Source organism: Sceloporus undulatus, chromosome 5 (assembly GCF_019175285.1).
Source record: "Sceloporus undulatus isolate JIND9_A2432 ecotype Alabama chromosome 5, SceUnd_v1.1, whole genome shotgun sequence".
NCBI classification, from domain to species: Eukaryota; Metazoa; Chordata; class Lepidosauria; order Squamata; family Phrynosomatidae; genus Sceloporus; species Sceloporus undulatus.
The window spans coordinates 28,835,644-28,854,273 of record NC_056526.1 but is presented as its reverse complement, the minus strand read 5'-3'; the positions used below and the strand labels follow the sequence as shown (position 1 = coordinate 28,854,273).

The 18,630-nt window shown below is 36.8% G+C and overlaps 1 protein-coding gene across 2 annotated transcripts in view; it reads left to right on the top strand.

Moving 5' to 3' along the window:
• The window catches only part of SLC41A2 (solute carrier family 41 member 2), a 45,369-nt gene extending 26,950 nt beyond the window's left edge, over window positions 1-18,419 (top strand). For both annotated transcript variants that reach the window (XM_042469131.1, XM_042469132.1), the window contains exons 9-11: window positions 6,656-6,787; window positions 7,895-8,043; window positions 15,223-18,419. In XM_042469131.1, the coding sequence (XP_042325065.1) occupies window positions 6,656-6,787; window positions 7,895-8,043; window positions 15,223-15,408 (467 nt within the window). In that variant the 3' untranslated portion in view covers window positions 15,409-18,419. The remainder of the gene's footprint in view (window positions 1-6,655; window positions 6,788-7,894; window positions 8,044-15,222) is intronic.
• The last annotated feature ends 211 nt before the right edge of the window (window positions 18,420-18,630 follow it).

Genomic DNA, 18,630 nt, shown 5'->3' with positions numbered 1-18,630 from the left:
CTCCACACCTTGATCACAATCCAGATTAAGGCTACATATGCTTTCTTTACAATAAAAAAAATCTTTAGCTGCTTGTTTAGTATATAGTTTGACCTGACATTAGGAATCTAAATCCTTGCTTCTTTCATTCTAATGGATGAAAATGACAATCCACAAATCTGTGAAGACAGCGAAATATTTAATGTTGGTCTTGACAGTGTTTTTGCTTTTGTAAGCACATTTCTGTTCAAATTGCATAGCTAACTATGAGAGCTGCTACTTTGTTGCTTGTTCTGAATGTGCTTTGTGTCACAATGGCAAAGATGATAGTTTTGTGCAGATAATTTACACAAATTGTGGAAGACTTGATGGAAACAAAATATTCTTTGTCCTGTTTCTTTCTGGAGGCAAGACATCTTGTGAAAACTTTGACGGCTGCTTTGACATATTGGGCCGTTTCATGTTACATAATTCTAACTCTGCGATTCCACAGAGCTGGGATCTGTAATTTAAAGGAAAGTAGTTAGAATTCTCAGCCAGAGAACAATAGTCCTTCCCCAAATGATAAGCGTCAGGATGACATAGGATGCAGACATGGCAGTTAAAGTGAAATCATAGCATTATAACTCTAGGGAAGGCCCCATTGTCAAAGAGTAGCTTAGCAACATTTCTGCCTATTGAAACTCTAAATAGATGTGTTTGTGTTACCCTCTTAGGATGTAGGATAGCTCTGTCCTATTGGCATACAAAGCACATCATTTCTTGACTAGCTTTTTGGTAATCTGGCCACCTTGTGTTGAACTGATCACTTCTTAATATGTAGTACAAATCTGTTTATTTTTGTACAGTAAACTTGATATTGTTATGCTGTGCTTTTCCCCACCACACTCCGTGTAACTGGCTGGGAGCAGACAGGGAAGCATTTGGTTTAGTAATGTCAACACATGTAATAAGCGGTGTGACATTTTGAAGGAAACAGGGGTTGTCAAGTAGAGGAATGCCATTTTGAGCATGTGGTCCTGGTTTGTTTTTTTTAACTATGAGTTTTATTCTGCCATCTTGTCAGTCACATCCTACTCCAGCCTTGGATAGTTAAGAAATTATTTCTTCTTCACTTCTCCCCCTTCAGCATTTTCAATTGTTTTGTGCCACATATTTGACCCACATATTGTATTTTTTGTTCAAAGCCCACAAAAGAAAAAAACATTTTAAATTCTAGATTTTAAAACTTACAGTCTTAAGGGCACTTCACTTTATTGCTGTCTTTACATTCAAGTGCTTAGGGACTGTGTTTCTAAGCTGTCCTCTTCAATAGTAAATGCAGCACCTTTAAATAAAGTTGAGTTCCTTGATTATGAACACAACCCAGGAACTGTGGTTTTAAGAGAAATGCCAGCAATCTCAAGTCTCCCACACAAAATTCACACATTTGGCAACTCTGACTTTCCCTACTGCCGCATTTTAAAAGATATTAAAAGACTTACTGTGACAGGCTTCCTCTCTCTCGAACAGAAATAAAGGGCTACACTGTTTGGAGTCCAGAAAGGTATTAGTATTACAACATTATATTTTATGACAGTAAACAAAAGCAAAATTAGCAGAGGTGGTTATTTTCCTTGTTATCAGAATCTCCATTGCAAAAGTGAGATCTAGGTCATAAAAGTATTTTTCACACTACACAAGTATAACACTTTGAGGTCACTTTTACTGCAGTGGCTGCATTGTATAGAATCCTGGGATTTGAGGTTTTGTGAAGTATTTAGAATTCTGCCCCAGAACTGCATAGGATTCAACCAATTCAGTTAAAGCAGTAACAGATTGCTGTAATTATGCAGTGTGAAAGGACCGAAGAGTAATGTCACAGATGTGATTTCTTCAGTACTCTAGATCTATTACAACCATGTTGATTTTGAGTAAGCTTGCACAGAATCAAACTGTATGGCTTTCAAAATGAGGAGCACATCATGTTCCAAGCTGGTATCCTCAAAGTACTTAGAACTGTTTTGATTTATCCTCATTGATGTATGCTGCTGTATGTGGAACGCTTCAACTGTACAGCAGCCTATGGTTCCAATTCAAAGTATGCACAAAGAAAACGATTTTAAGGCTTAAGCATTCTGGGAGGTTTTAAGACATTGACACTTGGAGAACATAGTAGAGATGTTAATTTGTTCACAAATTAGTGAATTATAAAAATGCTTCCAGTTGAAATTACATTTTACTTAGGTGACCATGAAATGGGGATGAGGAACCTGTGATCCTTTAGGCCTTGTGGAACTCCTCATGTCTCTAGTGAGCATAGATTAGTCAGGATAATGGTAATAGTAGTTCAACAAACATGGAGGAGAGCATGTCCCCCAGCCAATGTAATAAAACTAAAAATCAGTCCAATAATTTCTATTCAGACATAAGCCCCATTACCTAGTGGTACTCACTTTAAGGTAAGTGTGCATAGACGTGCATACTATTAGTCTATCTAATGTTTGTGGTACACTTCAGTAAGAACAAATAATAGAGTAGGTAAGATCTGTAGCTCAATACACCACATGTAAAAGGTTCCAGTTTCATTCCATATTCCTTGTATTTCTATATTCTATGTCTGAAATGGTGGAGACCCATTTCTGACTCAGTACAATGCTGTTTTCTAATGGTAAGAACTAATGTGTGTTTTCTTTTCTGTTGCTTTTGGATTTGAGGTTTGTGAAAATGCTTCAGGCCTTTCTATTTCTCAAGCCTAAATCCAATCTGGTGTTAGTGGAGGAAAATCAAGAACAAGCAGAATTTGAATTGTATATCCAGTTGTGGAAGCAACAGAGCACTCGTTCTTGTACAGTTGTGATTCCTCAGCATACAGTTGCTTGTGTAACTGGTCACACATCTGCATACAGCACTGGATTCCTCCTTGGCCTTAGTCTGGAACTAGGTGTCTGTGATTGCAGTGTTGATCAACACTAGGGAGAAGTGACCCAGTTCCTTTGCAACTCTCCAAGTCTCTAATCACATCTCAAAAGCTCCTGTACCTCCACCTCCATTGCAGATTTGGGTGGGAAAAAATGGTTTGTGAAAGATAAATGTCTTCTCTTGAAATCTTTCAAGATTACTTCATTTAACCTCCCAAACTTCCAAAAATACCACCACACACCCCCCAACTGGAAATTGAAAGTAAACGTGTATAGAAAAACTGAGGAGTTGGGGATGATATTGGGGCATTACACCCTACTATGGGACACAGAGTTATTTTGTTCCTGTATGTCTGTATATTAAGGGCAATGTATTAAATAAATAAATAAATAAATAAATAAATAAATAAAATTAAAAACACTCCAACTAGCCAATCAGTTCTACACTTTAAAACAGTGGTTCCCCAAATTTTGTCCTCCAGATGTATTGGACTTCAGTTCCCAGAATTCCTGACTGTTGGCCAAGTTGGCAGAGGCTTCTGGGAGTTGATGACCAAAACATCTGGAGGACTAAAGTTTGGGAATCACTGCTTTTAAATATTAGAATGTTAAGATAAAACTAAGAAAGAAAGATCAAAAATTGACTGCCAGAAGTTTATTTACATAATACTAATTATGGTAGAATGCTGAGAGCCAGTGTAGCACAGTTGTTTGAGTGCTGGACTTCGGAAAACTAGGGTTAACATTCTTGTTCAGCCATAGAAAGCCACTGGGTGGCCTTGGGCAAGTCACACTCAACCTCAAAGAAAGGAAAAGACAAATTCTTTCTGAACAAATGTTGTTGAGAAAAGCCCATGCTAGGTTTACCTTAGGGTGGCCATAAACTGGAAATGGCTTGAAGGCAGATAACAGAAAAAACACCTCATTGAACTCCACTTGCTTCTCTTCCCTGTCTGATTTACAAGTCTCCTCTTCCCATGGAAAAAAACTCCCCATTTAACACCACTTGCTTATCATCTCAGTCTGATTCCCAGGTGCTCTCCTCCAGCACCTGGGAATCAGTGTTAGGTGGTCGGGAAAGGTCCAGAGAAGGAGGGATGAAGTGGTATTTTCCCCTTTCCATCCTTCCGTATAGCCCCCTAAGTTTTATCCTCGACTTATCCACGGTTCATATCAAAATACATGATTTTGACCCAGAAACCTTACCTCGACTTACACATGAGGTCGACTTGTACATGAATATATATCGTAATTACACTCAGGTTATCTCTGCCTAAGTATTGGCATAATTGATATACCAGTTGAAGCCAATAAAGAGCAGTCTATGCCACTGAGGCTACTAGGGCCTCAAGTTACAAATCTGTGTCAATGAGCATTCCCAGCTATAAACCTACTTTTTGGAAAGGGGGTGCAACCCCATACAGAGGAAGATGAACAGCATTTTACTGGGCATATGAATAATAAATAGAAACTCTATCTTGTTGGGATTCAGCCTCAATTTATTGAGCTTTGTGTAGTCCAGTACCAAGACCAATCACCAATTCAGGATAGCCACTGTATGTATATGTGTATGTTATACATGTTTAATATGATGACTTTCTAATCATTTTATACTTGAAGACTTTCAAAGAGGTCATTCAGTTTTTAAAGATTTGCACTAATAATTTGGCACACTGAAAATTTGTTGTGTTCACTAGCTAATCTCTGCCACATGTAGCTTGTAATAGCTTTTTACTACTATTGGTGAAGTAATTAGTCTGTTGAACAACACTGGTAATTCAACAGGCATGTTAACGGACATGCTGTTAGAAGAAACAATTTGTTCATTAGGTAATGAAAAAACAATACTACTTGTTGAAAGTATATGCCTCAAGATAAAAATAGGACCAATATGAAATGAGCTATATTGATTTCTCTGTAGCTACCAAACTATGGCCACAATAGCTTAGCGTTTAAAATGCCAGCTGGTGCTCACAAAATTGGCAGATTAGCAGTTTGAGACCCAAGCACTGCAAGACAGAGTAGTCACTAGTCCCAGCTTCTGCCAACCTAGTACTTTGAAAGCATGTAGAAGTGCAAGTAGATAATAGGTACCACTTCAGTGGGAAGGTAACAACGTTCTGTGCAGTCGTGCTGGCCACATAATCACAGAGTTGTCTTTGATAACACTGTCTGTTTGGCTTAGTAACAGAAATGAACACCACCCCCTACGGTCAGACATGACTAGACAATCACGTCAAAGGGGAAACCTTTACCTTTTTACCAAACCACAGCTAATTGTTTTATTGGCAAGATAATGTTTGGTAAGCAGGCACAGACAAAGGGCTGGGACAGACGGGCGCAATGGGGCATTGTCACGTGCGAGGGGCGGCGCTTCAAGATGCCCCTCGCACGTGACGAGGGCGTCAAAATGGCGGCACCCTGTACAGATGAGCGCTGCCATTTTGATGCAACAAACGCTTAGCGTCAGCACGTTGCGATGCCGTTGTGACATTGCAAGTGCGCCGTTGGTGCACAGCAGCATCACAATCACACCGCAAAAAGAACCCGCTTTTTGCAGGTTCTTTTTGCTGCATGAAGAAGCTGTGCGGTTTGTCCACTGCAGCTTCCTTGCGCAGCAAAACAAGGTGCAGGCAGACCACCCTTTTTGGGCAGTCTGTAGCCCATCAAAGTTACCTCAAATCAATTGCCCACTCAAGGATCCCTATGACAGTGTGATGACACAGCAAAATTTACAATGAAACAGAATACTGTTAAACACAGGCAAGCCAAAGGAGTATCATTCAGATTGGGTGACATTGTGAATAAAATCACAGTGATAAATAGTACAATGGTCACTACACAAAGGTGTACAGAAACAGTAACAAGAAATGTGTCTCACACCAAAGTCCTTCCCAACAACCATGAAAGATCTCTACTTCATACAGAGTGACTATTCTCTTCCATCCACCAGTCCTATCATGCCAAATCTATCAATTCCCTGTGCCTCAGAGACCAACAGCCATCCTTATGCAACAAAGTCTAACTGTCCTGCTCTGAGCTACTCTAATCTCAATGACTCTTATCTCAATGACTATATTAAATGAAGGAACCTCCTTACAAACCTTGCATTAGGCAAGACATTTTTATTACATTTATATGTTTTTCTTTCCTATATAAGTTGTAGCTCTTTTTTATTGTTGTTGTTCAAATATTCTAACAATTACGTTTGTGTTTTGTTATATCTGGGGGGGGGGGAGAAGGGATGTAATATTTGCCACAGGTTCATTCATTGATCCAGACCAGGCTTGTTAAAATGTCCTGGACCTGATAGTACACTCCAGATTTGTGTGTGTGTGTCTGGAAAACCTAAAACAGATGACCTGTGGCCTTGGACAGGGAAGGAACTACAGTAGAATGAAGCCTGCATCTTTTAAGTATTTGAGCAGCCTACATTGTTATTTTTAAGAACTCCAGGTCTCTAAACACAACAGTCATTTACCTCTTTTTTTAGATATCCTTTAGAGTATGATCTGTTTGATAAATTTAATTATATTTTAATGTGACTCCACTACCATTACATCCATTTTATATACCAGTGTTAGCAAACCTTAGACTAATAAGCATGAGCTGAGAAGATGAAATGTGTTTTTCTAAGTAAGACAGGCATAAAACAGCATGTAAGCTTGCTGTCATACATATGAATATATTATTTTACTATGGTGTCTAATATTATTAAAGTGTTAACAAACAGTTTAAAATGATCAGTTCATTTTCCACCACCCATTATTATATAGGTATTGGTGGGAATCTTGTAGCAATTCAAGCAAGCAGAATTTCTACGTATTTACATTTACATAATGTTCCCGGAGAATTACCAGAAGAAGCAAAGGGGTGCTATTACCCTTGCAGGACATATTGTGGCACAGGTATGTAAAACGTACAGTCAAACATTTTTCTCTTCCTATTTTGACTTCAATATCTTTTTATCCTTAAAGAAAACATTATTATTCGACATCATTATACAGACTTAATTGAACTCTTTGGGATTTCATATAGCACAGTACTTTTATCAGAAACCACCAAGCGGTGTTTTGTAATACTTTTGGTTGATTATAACAAAAGCCGCTGTTTTTCTGTCCCTCTCTGGAGTCCCCTCCATAGACCTTTATTTGTATTGCAATGGTTGTACTTAGTGGACTCAGTTAGAAAATGAAGATAATCATATGATTAATGGGCTGCCAGATGAAGAAATGCTGTAGTCTGATAGTCCCTGCGTGTTGTGTAGAATTTTAAAATTCCACTTTCTGGGAAATGTTCAAACCTTGTGATTCTTAGGGATGAAATTATATTCTGCCAACAAGTTCAGCATACCCAAGAAAGTGCGGGTTTCGTCCTCCTTCACATCCCTTTATGTTTTCTTTGGTTAATAATACCATTAGTGTGACTTAGCTGAATCTAATCAGGATGTATGCTCTGGAGCCAAGAGGACCACACTGGCCAAATTTTTGCTCCTCCAGGGTTCTGAAGGACTTCAGTGGAACTTGAAGTGTTGTCATGTCACTCTCAGTTGCTTTGGGGCTTTTATATATTTGTGTGTTGGGGAATTGGGCTTGACCAAAATTTATGGAGGGGGAGTACTAGAGGGCTGAGGAGGTTAGTGGAAGTCCCACAAATCATATGTAATTTGTAAGGTGCACAATTACCACTCCAACATTGAAATGCTCTTGACTTGGTATTTTAGCAAAGAAGGAGTATTATTGTTTTTGGTTGCATTTTAAAACTCTGATATTGGTTAGAACGAGATCAGTTAGGGATCAGTAAAAGTTTTAACCTTTTGTTTAACTCATACTGATTTTTAATGGACATTTTAACATGCAATCATGTTTTGATTACCTTTCCAGAGCATACAGAAGTGGATGGGTCAATAATCAAAATGAATGCATCAAACGTAATTTAGTACCAAAGCTCATCATGACTTTCGTGTTCACAAAAAGCACTAAATTGACTATGTTGTTGTTTATTCTTATTTACAGGAGTAAACAATAAATCAGCACAAGTTCTTCTACTTTTGGTGATTCCAGGGCATTTAATTTTCTTGTACACTATTCATTTAATGAAAAGTGGGCATACATCTTTGACCCCAATCTTCATAGTGGTATATTTGTTCACAGCTCTCTTACAGGTAAGAATAAAATGATCTGGAAATGTCATACTTCTTTCCAAAGAATTTGCTTGGAGTTTGTTTTCAAAAGTTTAAGATAGAATAAGTCAGTGTACTTTTCATAAATCTCTGGTGTCATAAATTATCCAAGTACACACCTCCTTTTGCAATGAAGTATTTCCTTCTTCCCTCACCAATATGAAAAAATGTTTCACCATTTTATTTCATTCTTTTCCTTTTTAACTAGATATCTACTATTACAGTTTTATTACATTTACTGGCATTCATAATCCTTTTATCAAGAAGGTATCATATCACTGAAAGTTGTTCACAGCACTGCCTTTTAAAACTTTCCATCTTTAGCTTTGCATATGTTGTTTTGCAGCATCTGTGTCAGCATCTTATGCTGACAGATGGTAGCATTTTAAGAGGATATGCTGGATGCTGACACTTCAGTCCTTCCTTTCATCATTCATTTATTAAGATGCTGTGTATAGTCCAATATCAACTTGCATCCCAATTTCTCTGTGTGTGGGTGTGTGTGTGGCTAAATATCTATCTGAATAACTGAAGTAGTTTTGCTTTTGATACATAACTTAATACTGAAGAGACAAGAACAGGATTGTGCTGCAATTCTTGCCATAATAGTACACCTATTAGGGCAAAACTTAAAAGACAATCCTATTCATATTTATTCATCAGTAAAGTCCAGATGAATTTAGTGGAACTTACTCCAATGTAAGTTTGTTTCAGATTTTAGCTTAAAGGAAAAGAATCCTCTTAAAACCACTTCAACCTCTTTCCTAGGTCCTCTGTTTCCTATCTTTGTTCTATGATTTCTTTACTACCTCTCTTATTTTTCCAGCAAGTAAACCCAGTAAACATCATATGTCATAAGAGCAAAAAAAAAAAAAAAAAAAAACCCTGGTGATTTAAATATCCTGCTAGTATTGTGCCATTGCTAAAATGCAATTGCTTTAAGTTGCACTGTGTTTGATCAGACTCAGACAATTTGGAATTTCACAACTCAACAAATACATTACTTCTTTTTATCTCAGTGTATCTTTAGAAGAATATTGGGTTGTTATCCCCTAAACACCTTGGCAGTCACTCCTGACTAATAGTTCTGAAGTTATTAAGAAGCTTAAATAGCCAAATCTTCTATACTTTCTATCTGACTGCATTATTTCTTGCACTTTTTCTGTCATTTTAATTATCAACCAAATACATTAGATTATCATCCTCTTTAGCAATATAAGATAGCTTCACTGGTACTGAATTATTAATGCTTCTTCTTTCAACTTCATATTGAGGCCAAAGTCTTTATCTTACACTACCTGCATTTTAACAAATAAGCTTAAATATACTGTACAGTGTTTGAAGTACAGTAGAAATTAACATCTCTAGAAAGCCAGGTTGAAAAATGACCCAAAGCAATAATAATGTGTGAACTTCCCCAAATGTGAGTTGATTTGCTATAACATTGCCTTGCCCTATATAATTCATTATTCATTGAATTGATTTTAGGGCAAAATACTACAGTTCCATATTTGCATTTTTGTACTGTTATGATTACAGTTGCATTGTGAACCTGTTCATTGTTACAGAATAAAATTAAGTCATTAATAAAAACATGTGATTTTCTAGAATGTAATGTATCCTCTTTTGCAGAAGTAATCACATTTCCAAAGTTAAAAATACCTTACTCTCTACCCCATCCCAGGGCTCTTCTTCTTTCTCCTCTTCCTCTGCCGGTGCTTTATCCCTTGCATGGAGCTAATGGATCTTTCTCTTCCTTGGTGCTTTTTGTTTCTTCTCACTCTGAGAAGAGTTCTTTCTGCTTTCCTCCACTTTTTTCCCTCTGCTCACAATACTCCACTCTCTTTCCTTTTTACCAGTATTTTTCACCCTGGTGCTGGTTCAGCCTTTACTTCTACTCATTCTCTTTCCCATCTTGCCAAGCAACAGGAAATATATTTTTCTGTGTGTCTCTCTTTTTTCTTTTGGAAGACTTTGAGGAGAAATGCAGAGGGAAGCAGCAATAGCCCAGGATGTTGATATCCCTACTGTGCTTCTGGCCCACTTGGAGATGTGTCTTTCTGGAGAAATGAAAAAAACCAAACTTGACTGCAGCTTCGTCTTTCCTGCTTAATGGTTTTATCTAGTGGCTGAAGGTGGCACTGAGTTATTTAAATATGGTAGAAACACTACCCCTGGAGTATTCCAGGCCCAAATTCTCCCTGGACCCCTGCTTACCTGCTGTGGTTTTTTGGCGAATAACAGGCATCTGCCTTCCTGTGCCCCTTTTTATGTGGGACAAGGAGTGGAAACTCCAAATTGGGTCCAGGCATTGTATAAACCCAGACCTGATTCAGGAGTTGGGGCCTGTATATTGCAAACAGTATGCAGTGAACCCAGAGAGCAATTTGGAATTTCTACGTAATTCAGACAAGTCTATAGGAGGTCTCCAGACTATACATTTCTATTGGCTGCTGTATTTTCTGTTGTAGTTCATTAATACTTTTTTTAAAATAAGCAATTGCTTCTCAAATCCCAGACAATTTTGCAGCAGCTCCCAACATGAGCAGCAATATTTTATTTTCATCCAGAGGGTGGTCAACACAAAGCACTAGTATGATTCTGTAGTTGTGATTCAGCAAGGTTCCTTAGGCATTCCTGTTCTCTCTGGATGAGAGGGGAAGCACAATTTAAATTGGTACAGTAAGATTTTTTTGGGATACTGTACCTTTTAAAAAGAAGGCATGCCCATCCAGGTTTCCAGAGACAATAGTAAGCAAAAACAAGAAAGAACTCTTACGATTAGGCAGTTGTCTACTGTGTTGTGAGATCTGAATGGTCATTCCATACCTTCATTCATCCCCTCTTCTCTTCCCTGCTGCCTTTTACAGACTATATGTGAATGCTCACTTAGCACCAAAGGACACCAACTGTCAATATTTATAAAGTTATACACTTTTTAAATGTATAACTACTCTTAAGTCGTGAGCAGAAAGACCATTAATTTGGTCATCTTTGGCTTTTAAAACTTCCCTCTCTGTGTTGGGGTGGAGAGCTCAATGTTGTCTGTGTTCTATGCTTTATGAAATGGAGGACAGGCTCAAATCCTGAGCATGAACAGGAATCTAACATGGCTAAAGGGGATTCACCTTCCTATCTATGTTTGAAAGAGTCAAGAGGGAAATTAGAAATTAGAAATATGAGCTGTTGGTTACACATCTCCCAACCTCAATTTCCCCCCCTCTCCAAGTTCATTTAAGGACTGGTTTTTTTTTGGGGGGGGGGGGGTTCAAATGAGAACAGTTGTTCTGAAAGAGGTTTAATCAAGAAACTTTTGTCTCTGATCTCATTTAATTGTCCTAACTAAATTTATGAACAGTGAATGAGATTATTGGAAACTATTACCATTGAATTATGAATTAAATTACCGTTGAAATATGTGAAAAGGGAAACCTTGGGGGAAAAGTAAGCAACGTATAGCCCATGCCCTACAACTATCTGTGAGTTTTTCAGAGTTCTCCAGTGGTTTCTCTTGCCATTGCTAGTGTGCTGTTAAAATTTGCTATTGTGCCACAATAAAAAAGTTGTACTTTTTGACTTTAACAAGACATTTTAACAAGACACTTCCACAGCAAACCAAGGTATGTAAGAAGCATATGAGAAGCCTTTGGCAATTAATTGGATTCCAAAGAAGGTGTACCTTCCCTGTGCAACTTGTTTTAAAGCAGAATTGCCAGATTAATGCTAAAAATAGGTCTTTTTTCACCTCTGCCATACCACAGCATCCAATGTTGGTATTGGTAGTAGTGGATGTAGCCTCCTAACCATACTGACAGTACTCCATCTACCAAGGGAGAAGTTAGGGAAGAGGAAGGAATATTTTCACTGTTGATGACATTCACAATTCCTGTTGCCTGTCACATAGCACTTTAGGTGATTCTTAAATATCTTTCATGTTCCTAGACTAATGTAATTGTTTTAAATTTTTAATTTTTGCTTGTCATTTAAAGTAGTATTTTATCCCTAATACATGGGAGAAGGAGGAGAAGGAGAGAGGCTAGAATATAACAGCTAAAAATTGCAAAAGGCTGAGGCCATTTGAATATATATATATATATATATATATATATATAATCCCTAATTTAAATTTATGACTTTTAGCTGGATATATCAAATTTCTGGCTATTTCAAGCTTAGAACATGACATATCTCATAATGTGAGACTTTTTGTTTTTAAGCCACAGAATAAAATCAGTTCCACCTCACAGGAACGGATCAAATTAATGGGATTAACATTTAACAAATTTTCATGGATTTGAAGAAACTTCAGTGCAACTAATGTTTTCTTGTTAGGAACCTGTGTATTTTAGCAGAACTTTTCATAGCTGGCATGTTATTTTAAAAAACACTAAATAAATAAATAAATAAATAAATAAAGTACCATTACACCAGCTTCTAGGCATATTTTGATCATGACTTGACATATCCTAAAGATGTCTGTAATTTAAGTATTCAATCATATCTAGTATTTCCATGCATTCACATACATCTCTCCCTGGTTGTAGTCTATCTCTGTTGATAATCACTTGTATTAAGCAAGATCCATCTACAGTAAAAGAATGTAAACCATTCTCTGGAACTGATATAAATTCAAGCAATTTATGTATTCTTTATAGGAAGATAGTCTTGTTCTGAGACAGCTACGTGTGTGTGATTGAGTGGTTCTCGTTAAAATAATAATAAAATACAACCTGCATGAACTATATTCAGCTGGGTATAAGAAAAAAGACTTCCTTTTCAGACTTGTCAGCCATCATCAGACTGGAGGCCAGACTCTAGTAACCAAGCCGTCAGTTTTGTGATTCAGTGTTTGTGACTTTCAAAGACTGCCTCTGTACTTCAGATTCCTGCTGAGCCAGTAAAGAGCCCTCTGGAATTTTCACACCTCCAAGGCAAATCTCAGAACGCAGTTGTGTTAAGGGCCTTGGGAATAAACAAGTAATGGGAAACTCTAGACATTATTGCCCAATAAATTTGTGAAGGTAAAATAAAATTGATTGTATCCACTAAGAATCAGAATTGTTGCTTTGCAAAATATCACATTTTGAGTTTTCCTGCCTGTGTAAGTCAGAAATCATTAGATTAATTGCTGACCCTTCCTAAAAGCAATACTCTGCCCCCCGGCAGTTAATTATCTTTTGGGAACATTTATCCTTTAATATTAGAGGAACAAAATTGGCTTAAAGCAGAAACACAACAGTAGATGTTAATCAGTTTTGAGAAGGTAAATTAATAAAAACAAAATTAAGAGCTTATTTGTGCCAGCCATTGCTGTTCTAACAATACGAAGACAGTATATTTCTATCTACCCTGTTGACACTTTCTGTGTGGTGTACATGTTATCGTTTGTGACCTGCACACACCGTATATATCAGTGATGGCGAACCTATGGCACGTGTGCCAGAGGTGGCACTCAGAGCCCTCTCTGTGGGTACACATGCTGTTGCCCTAGCACAGAGTTTGCCAGAGTTTCTTACTAGAAAGCCAGAGGGACATGGCACTTTGCAATAAATAAGTGGGGTCTGGGTTGCAGTTTGGGCACTCAGTCTGTAAAAGGTTCACCATCACTGGTATATACTCATGTATAATTTGACATCTGGTATAAGTCAAGAGCAAGGTTTGAGGGTCCTAATTATGGATTTTGATATAACCTGTGGATAAGTCGAGGGTGAAACTTAGGGAAAACAAAAATAATGGGCAATTCACATTCTCTCAGCCTCAGAGGCAAAGGCAACCCTCTCTAAACAAATCTCGCCAATAAAAATCCACAATAGGATTACCTTAGGGTCGCTCTGAGTCAGAAATGACTTGAAGAAACACAAAAAAACATTTTCTTTTATTCAAAGAAGATTTTTTATGTCATATCCAAAGGGAAAGGAATACTCTCTTTTCAAGCAAAATCTTTTCAGTATCTTCTTTTGTACCAGCATTGGCATCTATTTTCACAGATATCAAAGTGACATGTCATGATTGTTTTTATATGCCCCAGACATCTAGAATCATGTCTGAACAGAGAACTTAACATTCCAATGACTTTTTTTAAAAAACCAAGACAAGATTTTAGTTAACTTAGATTATATCACTGCATGTTTATTCATATTATCGCTTCTAATTACAATTTCTGAGCATCTGCAGTTCCCTCCCCACTCAGGGATGGGAACATCTCTGGTAGTTGGCAGCATGCACAATTTCTGTCCTGACTCAAATATATGAGAGGAAAGTAGACAGGATGATGAAGCAGTCCTCTCAGGACTAGGAATAGGCAGAGATTTGTCTTTGAGCTCCATGCTGTAGTCTTGGGCAACTGAAATAAGAGAACTAAATAATAACTCCTCATGTGATGTGGCATGCTCGGAGATTGGTCATGTATCGCTGTTGTGGAGAGAGTTGTTTGCTTGGAAACCTTAAAGGTTGACAGATTCTGCATGGGGATTTTATTGGCCGTCATCACTGTTTATAGACATGGACAAAGAGGAGCTGTCTTGAAAAATCTGACAGGTTCTTCCAAATAAAACACATCTTTACAAATATAATCATTTGGCCTGCTGAGTAGTGCACCTAGCACATGCATAATGAGCTTCAACTACAGAGTTGCTTTTTCAGCAAGGATATTTATTTAAATAACTTATGTATATTCCATAATGAAAAAAAGGAAAGAAATTGGCTTATTTGAAGACCATGTGGTTACTTTTTAAATATTCTTTTGTAGTACAAATCAAAGGTAAGGATTCTCTTAGAAGTATTAAATTACTTCAATGCTCTTAGTACTGTAACATCATTCTAATTTTCATTTTGGTTCTTAAAATAATCTTTAAGGGAATGTGAATGTTCAAAATGGTCTTTGAAATACTGAACCATTATACTAAATATCACAGTAGAAGTACACATTTTTCATAATTACTTGCGTCTCAAGAAATATTTTCAGATAAATCCAATTGTTAGTCCTAACTAAAGTTAAACCTGTTAAATCAATGGAAATTTAATAAGTCCACACTTAATGTAAATCCCACTGATTCAATTGGTCTGTTTTTGTTAGGATTAATAAATAGATTTAGCTCTTTAAGAACACTTAAATTTACAGGACAGTTACAGATCAATTTTGTTTTTGTTGTTCTCCCATAGGTGTTTATCTTGTTATGGATTGCTGACTGGATGGTGCACCACTTCTGGAAGAAAGCAAAAGATCCAGATAGTTTTTCTATCCCTTATCTTACTGCACTTGGAGATCTTCTTGGAACTGCCTTACTTGCAATGAGTTTTCACTTTCTGTGGCTCATTGGTGACAGAGATGGGGATGTAGGAGACTAGTAAACCAGATGCTCACATTAGCTGATCCTATTAGAGGAAGATGAGAAACGAGACAACCACTTATCTTATTATTTAATCTGAAAGATTTGAAGACAGTTTGTTGAATTTGATCATGGTGCAGTCCTGCAGTGCAGTCCTATACACATCTACTCAGAAATAAGTCCCACTGATTTCAGTGGAGCTTATTCTCAGGTAAAAGTGTTTAGGATTCCAGCCTCTGTATTGGCCCTGATATGAAATGGCGTTCATATTTTTAAATTATGAAATGCAAGTGGAAAAAGAAGGTTTACCATAAATATTTTGGTTATTGCTACCTGATAGCATCTAACTACAAAAGGAGAAAGGTTAGTATTGTGCCAAGAAATAAAGCCGAGAAATGTAGATGAGGAGCAGTAAATAACGAAGTGATTCAATTTAATCATGGATGTACCTGTCTATCACACATCAGTTCATGCTTCACAGTGTAATGGATGCACAAAATCAAATATTTCTATTCTACAGTTAGGGTTTATAGAATTGGACACATTTTGCTTAATAATAGCCAAAGCTTTGTGCATGTAATTAATCCCCCCCCCCAAAGAAAAGACATTCCATAGGGATATTCTATTCGATACCCCTTCTTAGTTGCTGCAGGGACAGAATAAAGCAACTGTTCTGAAACCTGTTATAATCTGCAGGAAATGGAAAGATGTTTCTGATAGAGATAATGCAGTTTGACCATGCATGGACTTTAATGATATTGTATTATATTTCAAAAGACATATTGACACAGTTTTCAAATGTTCAGTTTTGTTTTTTGGATTAAGAGGGAAGTATAATTTCTACAGGGAATGAAGGCTACCTAGAATACACCAGGGTTGAGTGAGGGGAACTGGCTTTTGATATATAGTTATGGGAAAGTTGCTATATGTATCTGAAGAAAAAAAATGATAGGAGTAATGATAGATTATTTTTAAAGAAATACTATTGAAGAAAAGGAAAACCTGAACCCACTCTACCAAGTAGCATTGCTGCACAATTGTGTACAAAAGTGCTTCTTTACTACTGTGTGGTTGCTACCCTGTAGCAGCTGGGAGTTTTAAGGGCTTTTCCAAATTCTGTTTATTGTGCAATAACAGTGTGGTTTCTACTCTAGTGTTATGGAGAATTCAGGCATCTTTTTTTTATTTTCAGATATAACACTGTTGTAAGGAAATCACATTTTCTCAGTGCTTGAACCAGAATAGCTTCCTGCTGAGAAAAGGTCTTTTCCCAGGCCCAGTGTGCAAATGTTCGTAGCTTAAGTGCTTTGTGGGATGTGTTTGTGTGGTATAGGCATCCTTTGAGTCCATGTGGAATAATCATAATGTACAACACATTCCACCTCACATGTCTGCACCATTTCATGGATCTTTGAAGAAAATACCTGTAAAATGTGTATTTCCATTTGTAGCACTTCAGTGTAGGAGATCCCATGCCTACCCTGAATTAACAAACTTTTATTTTTTAGCCCAGCACTGCATATTATGTTCTGGATATGGTACTGGAATTTGAGGGGGGGGTTTTAAGAAATATTTTCATAACAGTTGTTTCACTTTATGGTTTTCTGTGAGCTGTACAGTGCCTTGCGCATTCTCTTAATAAAATTTCAAATTATGACAGCACAATCCTCCACATCACATCATTAGAAACCACCAGTGAGGGCTATGCAAGTTTAAGGGGAAAGGATGAGCATTTTAAATTAATAGCAATGGAATTTGCATTGACAGGTTGAGTCTCCCTTATCCAGAAAATTTTCATGGTTGGCTGAGATAGTGACCCCTTTGATTTTTGATGGTTCGGTGTACACAAACTTTGTTTCATGCACAAAATTATTTTTAAAATATTTTATAAAATTATTTTCTATGTATATAAGGTATATATGAAACTTAAATGAATTTTGTGTTTAAAATTAGGTCTCACCTCCAAGATATCTCAGTATGTAAGTATGTGCAAATACATTCCAAAATAAACAAAAACCCAAATACAAAATATTTCTGGTCTGAAGCATTTCAGATAAGGGAAACTCAACCTGTAGTTATTCCTACTTTATATATCCTAGTGATAAAATTGGTTTAGATCAGAGTTTCTCAACCAGGATTTCCTTGAACCCTAGGGTTTCATGAGAGGTTGCTAAGACTTCTGTGAGACATTCTGATTGGGAGAAAAAAAACCTTTTAAAGCTATAGATAGAATAATTTTTATGCAGGCGTTCCCTCAAGGGTTCATCCAGCATAAAAAGATTGAGAAAGGTTGATCTAAGATAATGTATTTCAAATATGCAAAGCTTGGCAACTAAATCTATGTATAGAATTCCAGGTTTCACATGCTGAGTCTTATTAATACAGCAAAAATAAATTTGATTGCTAAATGCCCTCATCTTCAAGAAAATCAAGAGGCTGACAGCTGTTTAACTTCCTAATGGAAACCTTATGTGAATAACTTTCCCCAAAGAGTAAAATAATTTTGAATTTGCATTTTCAGTTACATGTATATCTAGACATTCCTCCAATGAGCTCAATGCAGAGAACATGGCTCCTCTCCTCCTCACTTGATAAAAACAATCTAGTGTGGTGGGGTCAGGATGAAATGGTAATCTCCCAAGACTCAGTCCAGCATTCAAACTACTGTGCTACAGTGACTCATAATTATTGGAAGACTAGCACTGTCAGTAATATTTCATAATGGGAATAGAAAATTTAACTGACACTCCAGATTCCCTTATTCCCCTTAGATGATATCAACATTTTTTAAAAAATAAAAGGTATCTTGTATGTGGATGTTTTCAGGAGGAGTTGGGGAGAATTCAGCTTACTAATATTTGAGGATATAGATCCAGGTGCAATTATGTTTTAAATTTTAATTGAGCTGTGTTCATGTTGGAATTGTTGTCTGATGGAAAATATTTTAAAATTTGAGTATATAACATTTTAAAGTTCTTTGGAAACAAATGAAACAAATAAAATTTCTTCTGTTTTTAATATAGTACTGCGTATTTATGATATGTTTATTGTTTTAATTTGCTTATACTGTATGATTTGCATGTTTCTTTACCTAAGATGTGCTTAATACTCTGGAGAACAGATTAGCATAAACTCACACTACTTATTTTGCAGTGGAAGAAAAGATAAACAGTTAACAGAAGATTTGTTTTAAATATTATTAAATGTTATATCCTATGTGTATGAGGTCAGTATTAAGTAG